Source organism: Castanea sativa, chromosome 9 (genome assembly GCF_040712315.1).
Source record: "Castanea sativa cultivar Marrone di Chiusa Pesio chromosome 9, ASM4071231v1".
Classification (NCBI taxonomy): domain Eukaryota; kingdom Viridiplantae; phylum Streptophyta; class Magnoliopsida; order Fagales; family Fagaceae; genus Castanea; species Castanea sativa.
This window is the reverse complement of record NC_134021.1, coordinates 30,748,397-30,761,521: the sequence shown is the minus strand read 5'-3', so window position 1 is coordinate 30,761,521 and position 13,125 is coordinate 30,748,397. Positions and strand designations below refer to the sequence as shown.

The following is a 13,125-nucleotide window of genomic DNA, read 5'->3' as shown; positions in this document are numbered from 1 at the left end:
GGCGAAAAACACTTACCAAGGCTTTTGGTGAAACACACTTGCCATTGCTTTTGGTCGTACCCAAAAGAAGCCCGTAAGTTGTTGATCTCACCAACTACGCAAAGAATTAGAGACTTGGTAGTGTTAAAATATATGACACCAATTCTCCATTAAAGATAAATAAACAATTTTTTTTTTCCATAAATTCAAAGGCAAAAATATCTCCAATTTTTGGTTTTTAAGGTCATAATTCAGCCAGCGAAATTCGTCTTAGCCCTTACTCAGTTCTCTTGCCCTGAAGCTAGTGATCATCCTAGTATTGTCACGTAACTGGCAGGAATTGTATTTCTGTTGTCATGCCAAATTGAAACAACGCAATACCTTTCACTGGGCAAATAACCTTTTTGACCTTAGGAAAGTCATCTTTTCACAATAAAAATCAATACTATATATATATAGGGCATAACATTTTACATTTTCAATTAAAACTAATACACACTTGATCAATCATAAAATAGATGGATGACAAGAAGCAGGGTTTGAAGCATGGACTGCAAATAATTAGATGAAAATGTTGGGTCACTTGGGTGCTCTTCAAAATGTTATCTATGGTATGCAACTCATACATTTATACATTCAAATGATAAAGCACTAAGCACCCTTGCTGCTACTCCACGGCTTGATTACGGCCACAACAATAATTGCAACAATGATAAGAAGGATAATAATTGCAATGCACATCCATTTCCTGGAGTTCTTCTGTAGCTTCTTCGCCTTTTGGAGGGCAGTATTCCCTTGCTGCACATGATCTACTGCACTTGAGACCTGCAAAGGAGGGTGCAGACATACATACATGGTTAATTATGTTATCTACCCATACAATGTCACTCCATGTTGCTTTAAACTGTCAACTCTTCAAAGAAATTCATGGAAGAATAATTGTTTGAGAGAGTAATTCAATTACCTGTGATTCTATGTTGTCAAGCATTTCCCCTTGTGCATCCACCAAGACCGCCATATCCAGAAATATCTGCACTTCACAGAATTCAATAAACCTATCATCCAAAATTCTGCTACAAACCACAAATGTAAACCATAATCGCTAAGCCCAACATAAACACAAATAGACAGATTTTCTACATTTTATTGCATTTCAAAAAATGGTCCATATCTACTTATATTTAAAAACTAGCAATAATCTTTCCTCTTTTTTGTTTTTTTTTTTCTTTTTTTCCCAAACTAATCATAAAACTTGAGTTACCTCCCATTTGATTAAAAAAAACTTAAGTTGCCAACAAAGAAAGGAATAAATTAACATAAACTTTGAAGAAGATTGAGTAGTGCTAAAAAGGATCACTACTCTTGGACTTGGACAAAAGCTCATTATCCATTACACAGCAGATCTCATACTACAAAATACCCAAGAAAGCAGCGAAACCTCAGCCTTTGCCAGATGACTTCAATACAAAAACATAATTTGTGTTTTAGTAAGCTATATGATTCCTTGACAAGACTGAGAATGAATTTGGACTCCAGTCTCCTATTTCATAAGCAAGTAGAGATGTGTAACAATACTGTTATGCACATTCCCCATGTGACTATAAGCTTGCGCAACTTTATTATTGACTCTTTGACTCAGTCATTACTAACCTAGACAGCTAAAGTACACATGCCTTTTGTTTTGTTCCTCTCTCTCTCTCGCTGGTGGTCTTGTGATGAAGGATCTTTAGGGATTCAGCACTAAATTAGATTTGTTGATGAGATCTTGAGGAGTTTGAATAAGGTTTGATGTTTAAGGGTTTAGGTAAAGAAAAGATTGAATCTTGAATATATTTGATGGGTTTTTTGGTGTTAAAACGATAAATGGAATGTGAAATAAAGATAAAAGTGACACTAGGCAGTCATTACACAGATGGAGTATTCAACATGTACTATGAACCAGAAATAGGACGGCCCAAGCCCTGCCTAGACATGCAAAAAAATTAGATGATATGATAGTGTGGCTCAAGGAAATCCTGGGTTTTTTCACCCCTTGGTTTCAAGGTGATATACCCGCAAACATTGATAGTTATCAACAAAGACCCAACTTATCTTTGCTTCCAAAAAAAATAACTCTTAATACTAAGATTCAATAACAACTAACATAGCTTATGAAATGTGCCAAAAAGTATCATATTGAAATTAGACCACAATTCTTAAATATTTTGGTATTTAATCTTGTGTTTTTTCAAACTCTTATTGTCTGCACCACCTTGTTTGACTCTTCTCCTACCAGGGGGACCTGAGCCATCAATGAGAAACCACTCTGGAAGAGCTAGAACCTTAATTGTGTCCATACCTATGGCCCTTGAGTGTATTGGCAAAAAGATTGGTGTATATCTTTTATGCCTAAGACACCAGACCATCGAATCATGAATGAATAAAGGCATGAGACAAAGCCTATTAGCTAATGATTCTGAGGCCTTAATTCTAGACTGGGGGGGACACCCACAAGCCTTTGCTCTTGCTGGCTATCACTTGGGCAATGGAATTTAAAATGTAGTATGTCTTTAATCAACTCAAGTCTCTTTAATGACTGACTCTTTTATTATCAAACAGAGAGGCCCACTTGGTTCTCAAGTAAGGGTAGTTTACTCCCTTCCTTGTAGTATGTGGTTTCCCTTCTTTGCGTGAAGGATGGTGGGTTCTCTAGTATACTTATTTACTTAGAGACTTGGTGCTTTTCGTACAGTAGTCAGTTTAGTTATTTAGAGTCCTGGTGTGTTTCGGATTTTGTTCAGTTTAGTCCTGTTTCTCATTATTCTTTGTCATTTTTCACTGTTCAATGGAGGAATTATCTACTCGGTGGAGGAAGTTAACTTTGTCTGATGGTAGTCTACTAAGAAGATTTTGGAAGAAAGTGTGGTCCTTGACTATTCCTCATAAGGTGCGTCACTTTTGTTGGCGTGCTTGTCGCGGCACTTTACCAACAAAAGTCAAATTGATGAGGCGCAATGCTACTACTGAAACTCTGTGTGTGTGCTGTCTGGATAGTGCTGAAACAAATGGTCATCTTTTTTGGGGTTGTCCCACAGCGCAGGCGGCTTGGGCTGCTTCAAAGATAAGTCTGTTACCTCCTGATGCTAATATTATTTCTTTCCAGGATCTGTTATGGCACGAACGGATCACTAATGATGATGGGGATGTGAAATGTTCACAATTGGTTATGATTGCTTCGACACTATGGTGTAATAGGAATGAAATTTATCATGGAGGTAAAGCCAAATCTGGTCCGGAAGTGGCTCGGTATGCAGCCTGTTATCTTCAGGAGTTTTGGTCTGCAGTAGAGAAGCACAGTCCCACTGCCTCTGATCTGGTTCAGCACTTCGGTGACAGGCAGGAAGATGTTAAACACTTGGGCTGGATTCCTCCTTCTTCGGGTTTATGCAAAATAAATGTTGATGGTGCTCTTTTCCCCACAAAGAAGTTGGCTGATGTAGGTGTAGTCATTAGAGATCAGCATGGCAGATTGTTGGTTGCATTATGCAGAAAAATTAGAGCTCAATTGGGGGTCCTTGAAGTTGAAGCAAAGGCATATGAAGCTGGTGTATTGTTGGCAAGACATTTGGGGCTGAAGAATGGAGTATTGGAAGGAGATTCCTTGATAATTTCTAATGCTCTCAAGCAGGTTTCACAGCCCCCTACTTTGGTTGCAGCTATTGTGGAAGGAATTCATGTTTTGAGTCCAGATGTTGGGGTTGTTGATTATTCTCATGTCAGACAGACCGGTAATAAACCAGCCCATATTCTAGCACAACAAGCTCAAAGCCTTGTCAATGATGTAATTTGGATTGAAGAGATTCCATGTTGTATTCAACAAGCTCTTATCCATGATGTACTTGGTTCTTGATGTTTTAATAATATTTCAGTGTGTTTATCACCAAAAAAAAAAAAAAAGTCTCTTTAATGACTGTACATCCTGATTGATTGTTTTAGGCCACTAACTTTGCCTAAAGAGCCTCTACAACACTTTGGCTTCACAATCTATTTTGACTGGCAAGTCAGATAAGGCTATATAACTGTTTTTGACCACCAAGTAAGGCTTGATGACAACATGGCAAAACACTAAGCTCAAGAGCTACTTTGACTAAACTCAGGTTTGCATAAGCATAAGAAACTCATCATTGACAATGTGGAGATGGTAGAGAAGCCCATAAAGCAAAATTCAAAAAGTAAAATGTTATTTAGGTCACAAAAACCTTTCCATTACCATATCAGCATTGAAATCTGGGCTGCATGGCAGTGGAATAATATAAATTAATACGTTGATACAGATCAATGCAAAAAATGAATAATACCTGTTGTAAATCGAGAAGCTTCCTCTCCACTTCTCTAACTGCATCATGGCGCTCATGAATTTCTGCCACTGTGGCCATTATCTGCAAACACAACCAAAGTGTACAAAACAAGGTGTGGCCAATTTAAATGAATTTATCTTCACATTGAAACTTACTGTTAAATTTGAAGTAAAAGGAGTGACTAACCTGGCCTCGCCCTTGTTCCTGAATTGCCTTCTGGAAAATTTGTTCACTGTCTCCAGTCTCAATCAATCTCTCAATTGTCTGATCATTGTTCAAGTAATCAGAAAAAGACCTTAAAAGGTTATAGGTTTACTAGGAATTTTCAAGAATGGAACAAATGTCACCTCTTCATCAGCTCTTGTGCCCGTTACTGACAATCATGACACCAAGAGATTCAAAGAGGTTAACTCCTTTTCATGGAAGATGCAAATCAAACAGCAGATATATAGCCATTGATTAGTAACAAATGAAGGTTCAAACCTGTAAAGACACGCCTCTCAACAACCTCGCAATATTCTTTATGGATAGCTTCCCGTAAAGTCTGCATACATTTTTAAGAACTGTAAATTTGAGATTGCATAAGAACAATGAAAGGGAAACATACCATCCAACGAAAATGTCTGATCACCAACCTGAAATTCAGCCATCTTATCCTTCAACTTCTTTTTCAAGGAACTGTAACAAAATATCACAGACAAGAAGTCATATTTGGTTGTCTTGATCAATAAAATCCATTGAGACAAGAAATTATATCAAAGATGGTGAATAAAAAGATTCCAACCCCATGAAAATAAATCATGTAAAATTCAAACAGAGATAAAATTCAGACAGAAAGACAACAAATGACTCTTTCATTGACTTATCCAACAGTTGCACATTATTTTATTCATATCATCTATAGGGTGGTCCTATTGGAATCAATTTAGGGATTCACATTGGGAATGTTCTTTTTCAATATTTATGAATCAAATTTACTAGTCAAACTCTAATAATTATCTTGTTACTTTTGTTTTATTGATCACAATGTGTTTGGATGAGATTAATTTTATTAGTTTTTTTTTTTTGATAGGTAATCAAAGTTTTATTGCATAAACAGAACAACATGTTCACGATGGTGAACACTTTGTGCTTATAATAAATACAAGAGATACGAACAGAAGTAGAAATTCAGAAATGGAAATACATTGTGTAAAACCCCAAATTCTAGACCGCTGAAACGAAGTCTCAATTAGCAAAGACTTCAAAACATCTGCAGATCTCCCAGTAACTTCAAAAGTACGAGTATTCTGTTCTTGTCAAATTAACCACATAAGACAAGCTGAAACCATATTCCAAATTTTAGAAAAGTGCTTCCCCAGCCAATTCCTCCATCCAAAAATAAGAGAGGCTACTATCTTCGATATCAACCATTGGATCCCAAACATCAAAAAAACTTCACACCATAAAGCAGAAGCATACTTACAATGGAGCAAAAGATGATCCACAATTTCCTCATCACAATGACACAAGCAACACCAATTAGCTAGAGAAAGACCTCTTAGAACAAGATTATCAATGGTAAGAATTCTACCCCAAGCAACCGTCCATTAAAAAGAAAAAGAAAAAGAAAAAGAAAAAGAAAAAGAAAAAAAAAACACCCTATTAGGTACCTTTATACTCCAAATGCTCTTCCAAAGGAAAGAAACAATAGGAGGGCCAGACAGAATAGACAAAAAATTATGAAAACAACGGACAAAAAAAAACACCAAACCAATTCAACTTCCAAGTCAAGGTATCATCTCCGTCACCCCCTGGCATATTGGAGTAAAGATGCTCAAAAAAAGAACACACTCCCTCCAACTCCCAATTGTGAAAAGCTCAGTGGAATTGTAAATTCTAGCTCCTATTACCCCCTTCTGTAGCAGAAACAACCAAATCAAAAATCCAAGCTTCTTTAGACAAAGCAGGCAAAAAGATCTGGATAGAGATCTGTTAGAGCAGGCCCACTCTAGGGGTTGTACCTAAAACGAATATGATGACCGTTCCCCACTACATATTCCACCTGCCAAAGAAACTCTCAACACCTGCTCTAATATTCTTCCACATACCACAACCATGGGTTCCTCTAACATCCCTAGTACACTAGCCCCCACAACCCACTCCATATTTGGTTGCTATAACCTGACGCCATAACCTACTAACTTCCTTCCCAAAACGCCATATCCACTTACAGAGCAAGGCTTTGTTAAACAACCCAACCCTCCATATCCCCAAGCCAACTACCTCTACCGGTAAACAAACCTTGTCCCACGCAACTAAAGAATGTTTAAAAATTTCCTTAGTAGTCCCCCAAAGTAAATTCTTCTGAATCCTTTCCAATCTAGCGGCCACTGCTTGAGGAATAGCGAACAAGGATAACAAGTAGGTAGGAAGGCTTGAAAGAGTACTCTTTAACAAAGTAAGTTTGCCACCCTTATAATTAAAAAAAAAAGTTGTGTAAAAGCACAACAATGCCTAGAACAAGTTAAGCATAAAAAAGTTGTTCATAAGCTGGCAGTATAAATAAGTCGGCATTTTAAGCTACAACAAATAGAAACAAAAAGGACAGTTTTTCTCCAAATCAGGTTGGCAGTATCTCTTCCAACCAATCATGGCAGTTCATAAGACCATCCACATGTATTTTAATCACATGACTTATTAAATCATTTAAAGAAGTAACATAACTATTAAATAGGTCATGTGATTAACAGCTTATGTGAATGCCCGTTTGATTTGACACACAGTGCATTGTAAGAACTTTCCCCCAGACCTGTTCAAACTTCAGAGCAAAATTCTATCGAAACTAAAAACACTTTTTTATTTTCAATAAAAACTGCAGAAAGTAAGGAGATCCAACCATAGAATAAGAATCTTGGTATGGACATCCAATTTAACTAAAAGGATTTGTTTTTTTGGAGAGGAGGGGGGGTGGGGGGGTGGGGGGTTAAGTTCATACAACAGATTTAACAAAACCAAAAACGCTTCACAAACAGAATAAGCAAAACCTATGTCCTTAGTGAAATAATTGAAAATTAAGAAATTTTATCGGTTGAGACTTGAGAGATCCCCAAGAATAACCTAACAATCAGATGGTTTCAACTACCTGCAGGTGTCATAAAGTTGCAAGACCTGCACCTTGCATAATATAAAAATAATGAAAAAAAAAGGCAATTAAACATAACTGTCTCTACCAAGCATGTTTTGGGGGCAAATCATTGGTGATCTCCTAATAATGCAGTTCAAAATTGTTTTCCCTTTTTGACAAGTCTCATCATAGCATAGCTCACAAAGAAAAAGAAGAGAGAGAGAGAGAGAGAGGCTAAATTTGAGTGTAACTTACATAGTTGTTGCCATTCTTGTTCGGTCTACAGCTGTTCCTTTTCCACAACCAGGCTTCTGCCTATTTGTTAAATTCTGGACCACAAAGAAAGATGAGGCGTGAGGAGACATCACATGAGCAACCCATGCACTTAAAACCAATGAAAGCAACAAACAGTGTAACCTCTTTGTCGAGTCCTTCAATTTTTGATTTTATGTAACGGGAAACTTTTCCAACTTCATCAATATCTTTCTCCATTCGCTGCTTGATTGCTATACATAAGGACAGGAACCATCATAATTATTGCGTTAAGAAAAACAAAAATAAAAGATAAGTTAAGGAAAAAATGGTTTCTCAAAAACAATAATCCCCTTTCTATAAGTAAATCAATTATTCCATATTTCCTCAAAACTAAGAATCGCTAACTTCAAATAATTTCCGCCTTAACTTCAAAAAATATAGTAGATACTGCTTGAAAATCATTAATAAAATAATGAAAAAATGATCTTTCTGATAAGTAAAATCAACGCACACCACAAACCTGGCTTCACATTGCTAGTTTATCAATTAACTTGGGCTTTGTGCTAACCACAATAAATGTATCCAAACATAGCTTATTTTAAGCAACAAGGGAAAAACACAAAAAGATCCCCTAGGATTAAGGTAAATATCAAATAGACTCACTATACTCTCACTCTAGTATCTTTTTTTTTTCCTTTTTTTTGATAAATAACGTAAAAACTTTTTATCAAAGAATAGCCAACCCAAGTACATTGGAAATGTACTATAGTGGCAAAAATTAAGGACCCAAATTACAATGATCAACTAGAACAGGGAGGGATAAGGAATAGCAAGAAGGTAAGAATAAGCTCCATTCAAGGAGAGTATGGAAGAAAAAATACTTTATATCAAGGATCAACAATTCAGAGTCCTCAAAGCATGACAAGTCCATTAGGTATCAAAAATCCTAATCACGACTAGTCCTTTGGGGTATAGCATAGATGTAGCAAGTAAAAATAAAACAACGCATACCTAATTATGAAAAACTCAAACTTTGCATGAATATCAACAGAAATGCAACAAGTAGAGATTACCTTTCATCGCAGGAGCCTTAGTCACAGCCTTGGACTCTTCATGTGCACCCTGCAAACAAGTTTTGCAAGAATATAAGAGCATAAGCACATTTTACCTGACATCATTTTTAGAATGTAGCACCATCTAATCATCTACACATTCTTTTGGATAAGATACGATGCCCATCAGATATTACAACTAATGCTGATTCAAAATTTCTCAATAATGCCCTACCCCTATGTAACTTCTATTATCATGTGCTATAAAACTATAAAATGATAATTTACTATTTTAAACATTAGGCTCAGTTAAACTGCATACAATTTTCTATTATGTGAAGAGGAAATGACAATGCAATACAAGATTTTGTTTACTTTTGAATACCTGCATTGTCTTTTATAAAAGAATACAGACATACACAGAAAGCACCATCATATCAAACTTTTCTTCCTCTTTTCTTCCTCATGGCCCATGGAGGATTGGTTAGTAGCATATGCATCAAACTCAATTTTCACATCATGTGTATCCTTTAATTGTTTGCTCTCTCGTATAAATTTCTTTTCATCAAGTAGTGACTCCCCAATAGGCTATGTCCACTACACACAATTCAAATATCCCATCTTGTTGTTTTAGACTTTGTGGTACACTCTTTATGTTGCTAAAGCATTACAGAAACATCTGTCAGCATGCGTACTTCTCCAGCTTATGTTTTGGTGGTATGCACTTGATGTTCCTTCATCACCAAGTTATCATTACCAGAGTTGTCTCCTGTGTGGGAATCAGTAATTTCATTGTTACCTATCATCCTACGGGAGGATTTTTGCAGACAAGTCTTGGACAGCTTTAGTAGATTCCTTAGGGTTGGTTCCATGGTAGACTAAGACTTAGAACTAGAAACTATGCAAACACTGATTTTGTCTTATTCAAATTGTGCTACTAACTATTTGTTCCCTTGTCTCTGACAGTTTCTTTTATCTAAAAAAGATGAGATTGGGAGTATATTTCATTTGATAAGACTGGTAGATATTCCACTTTAAGTTTTTCAGTTATTTCTTCCCGATAAGTAAGAGCAGGCTTGTCCAAAAGGCAAAGGTTCTCAATCTCATTCCGGTAATCCATTGCGTTTTATTTTGGCAAACCTAATCCTCTTGTTATTTGATAAATCTATTTGTTTAAAGAATTGGTCCATCTCATGTAACCAAATGTTGAAAATCCATAACCATCAAGCAAAGGTGCCTGCTGGACTAATCATCTTGTGATTGGGCTTCTTGGGCAAACACATGTCAAAATAATGGGTTGTGTGTACAGAATGTCATATGGGCATACCAAGATCACTTGTAGTCCAGTTGTGCCTTTGGGCCTTCCTATTTGTTATTTATTTATTTATTATTGTTTAAAATAAATCAAGCAGCAGAAGATCAGTGTTGATGTGACAGTCACAGGTCCTTCGCGATGGACCTCAATACAAGCTATGCTTGAATCAGCAAAGTTCCAAAGGTGGAAATTAAAGGCTATGGCGAGCAAGGCAGCTGCCAAAACACTACCTGAAGAGCGATTGATGAGACCGATAGATTTGTGCTGTGGTGAACCTTGCAATGGTGCATTGTGGTCGTTTCAACACAACTCAACAATGACACATGAGAATATTTTCCGGTATAAATATTGGTGTTGACATGGCAGTTAGGCCAGGAGAGTCAAGCATGACTTGAGAAATCTTGAGATAGGTATATCTAGAAAAATAAGTTCCAAGCGACTAGATAGGTAACTTTGAGATTTTAGAGGCTGTGTAAAATTGACTCAAATAGAAATTCAAATTATCCAATTCTATAGTAGTATAGATCTTAAAAACATGGTTTGCTAAACAGTTAATGCAGGCTGGTAAACGACATAATAACCTTGGCCAGCTCAGAATGTGGAATATGTAAATCCTTACCTGGAGCTTTTTTAGTAGATTGTCCAGCTTCCCATATTGTTTCTCAATCTCTGTAGCCTGGAGACACCAAGATATAGTATGAAAGTCATAGACTTAAGATGGTAATACCATGGATATGAGTTTGACAAAGTCCATATACAGATGGATTATAAGATAAATATAAAAAGAGAAAGAAGAAAATGACATTGATCTTTTATCTTCCCAGGAAGTTCAGGGTAAACAAAAATCTAGCCAAAGCACCTGCTTAAAGAAACTCTCCAAACCCAGCTCTCCTGAATTCATTGAAGCCTGTGCACCTAGCTCTATATCTCCACCTCTAGAAGCTTGACCCCGGGGGATCTCAAATGAGTCCTGCAACATCAAGTCAACAGAAACTCAAAAAGCCATAATCCTGAAACTTCAGTCAGCTACATAAATGCTTCTTTTTTTTTTTTCTTTTTCTTTTAAACCATTCAGAACCATTGAAAGGAAATACATGAAAATGGTCTAGACTGAAGAAAAAAATACAAAAATAAATATATAAATAAAAAGACATTGACAAAAATTTGAAGTTTGTAACCGTGCTAGGGGAGGAAATGTGTTCTTTTCAGCCTATCCATGCATTTATTAGATTCTAAATTTGTAGTACCTAAAAGAAGTACTGGACTCATCTATTATTCTCATATACACACAGGATTCCAAATTAAAATGGTAATTTGGTCCTTGTGAGGAAACCATGCTGAAAAGATTCAATCTTGTAAACCTAAATAGAAAATATTTATGTGAATGCTTTACCAATTTGCTCCTTAGATACAGGAAACTGACATCAAGGTGAGAGAACTAAAATCTAAATATAGGAAGGTAGCTACATCCATTGCTCTAAGAATGATTTCCAAGCATTTAGCTGATTTATGAAAAGATGAGAGTGACAGACAAACTTACCAAAAAAGTATGGTGACAAAAATTTGAAGTGACTTCACCTCTTCATTTTTTATTTTCTATTTCTTTGTTTATTTTTTAACCTGTAGCACACACTTAATTACACCAACTTTTTTTTTTTTTTGGTTACTCCTGAATGTTGAAAATATTTGGAAATGAAGTACATTTCACAACCAAGCTAAATGGAGCAACAACACTTACATGTACATTAATTGGACGCTGCTAGACATTTGAGACCCGAAAATAAACTAAAAATATTAACAGAAAAATAAATAAATAAATAACCACACTAGGATTTCAATGAAATCACAAGTATGTTAATATTTTTTAAAACCTATCAAATCCCAAACAACCCCCCCGCGGCAACTGCTGAGAGAACGTTAGGGAAGTGCGAAACTTAAGAGCTCTAGATCTTCAAATTTAAGGACCCCATGAAACTAAGATCTTCACTTTAACTGAGCCTAATACAAGTAATTAGCTTAGTTAGGTAAATCATCTCCTTTTTCTTTCTTTCTTTACCTTACAATAACATAAAATATATGATTCATATTCTTTTTAAATGCCCTAAAATTTTCAGAAACAAAACATTCATATATCTTAATCAATATTATTTTATATCTCACCACATTACCAACAAAAACAAGATCCATGAAAATGTTTCACATAATTATTCAAAAAAAAAAAATGTTATAGTAATTCTCAGTATCTGACTCATCTTTTATTTATTAATAATTTTATTGAATTCAATTATCAAACTCAAACTTAATTCAAACTGGAAAAAAAAAAAATGATCCCCATTTGGTTGGTGAGAAAAATGAAAAAGAAAGTACAAGAATTCTTCAGTCACGCTAAACAAGCTCATTGAAGATTTGAATCCAAGCAAACAGAAAATATTATATTCCATTAATTAAAACACGATCCAATGAAACAAGAAGCTCCCAAACACGTTTAAACAAACTAGCCAACCAAATCACACAGATTTCGTCAAATAATTAAATTCGGAATTAAAATTTTAAAAAAAAAAAAGTATTACCGTTAAGAGGTCGTTCATTGTCGAAGTGGAGCTGAGAAATTTGAAACTGGAAAATTAATTAATAAATAAATAAAAAGTAAAACGGAGCTAGGTGAGGTTAAGACCTGGTTTAAGAAAAAGCCAGGTCTGAAGGGTTTGGAAGAGAGAGAAAGAGAGAAGGAGATTAATGTATGTATATGAGAAAGTTGCCAACAGAACAGATCAGTGACAAACCGTGAAGGCAGGCTTTGCTTGCAATTTTTTGTCTTTTATTTATTGCTTTAATAACGAAGTTTCAAGTTTATAATAAATTTTGAATGAAATAGAGGGTATTTGTGTCATAAATACATTTTAAACATGGTTTTTTTTTTTTGGTGTCATAAACAACCTTGAAAGAGGTATAGAGCATATTTGGAAGAGAAAAATTGGAAAATAACACCAAGTCCCAAACAATTTCGTTAATTAGCAACGTTTTTAAACTATTTAGAAAACTAACATCTCAAATATAAGAGACTCGATTTTGCTCTTCGAA

The 13,125-nt window shown here is 35.5% G+C and overlaps 1 protein-coding gene across 2 annotated transcripts; it reads right to left on the bottom strand.

Annotated features, from left to right (window-relative positions):
* Positions 1 to 403: 403 nt before the first annotated feature.
* Positions 404 to 12,871, bottom strand: LOC142610923 (syntaxin-132-like). 2 transcript variants are annotated; one of them, XM_075782907.1, is made up of 13 exons: positions 12,615 to 12,871; positions 10,904 to 11,014; positions 10,664 to 10,720; positions 8,751 to 8,799; positions 7,840 to 7,928; positions 7,678 to 7,751; positions 4,952 to 4,994; positions 4,800 to 4,860; positions 4,664 to 4,689; positions 4,503 to 4,580; positions 4,317 to 4,397; positions 944 to 1,009; positions 404 to 804 (listed from the first exon to the last, which is right to left on the bottom strand). In XM_075782907.1, exons 1-13 carry the CDS (start codon positions 12,630 to 12,632, stop codon positions 631 to 633), a joined length of 927 nt encoding a protein of 308 aa, XP_075639022.1. In that variant the 5' UTR covers positions 12,633 to 12,871; the 3' UTR covers positions 404 to 630. The 2 variants fall into 2 exon arrangements, with proteins under 2 accessions (XP_075639022.1, XP_075639023.1); XM_075782908.1 differs by having other exon boundaries at positions 944 to 1,014; positions 12,615 to 12,847.
* Positions 12,872 to 13,125: the final 254 nt, after the last annotated feature.

Coding starts and splice junctions, on each gene's coding strand:
- LOC142610923 (XM_075782907.1), bottom strand. Junction 4,861..4,951: donor ATAAGATGGCTGAATTTCAG/GTTGGTGATCAG, acceptor AAATGTATGCAG/ACTTTACGGGAAGCTATCCA. Junction 805..943: donor TTGACAACATAGAATCACAG/GTAATTGAATTA, acceptor CCTCCTTTGCAG/GTCTCAAGTGCAGTAGATCA.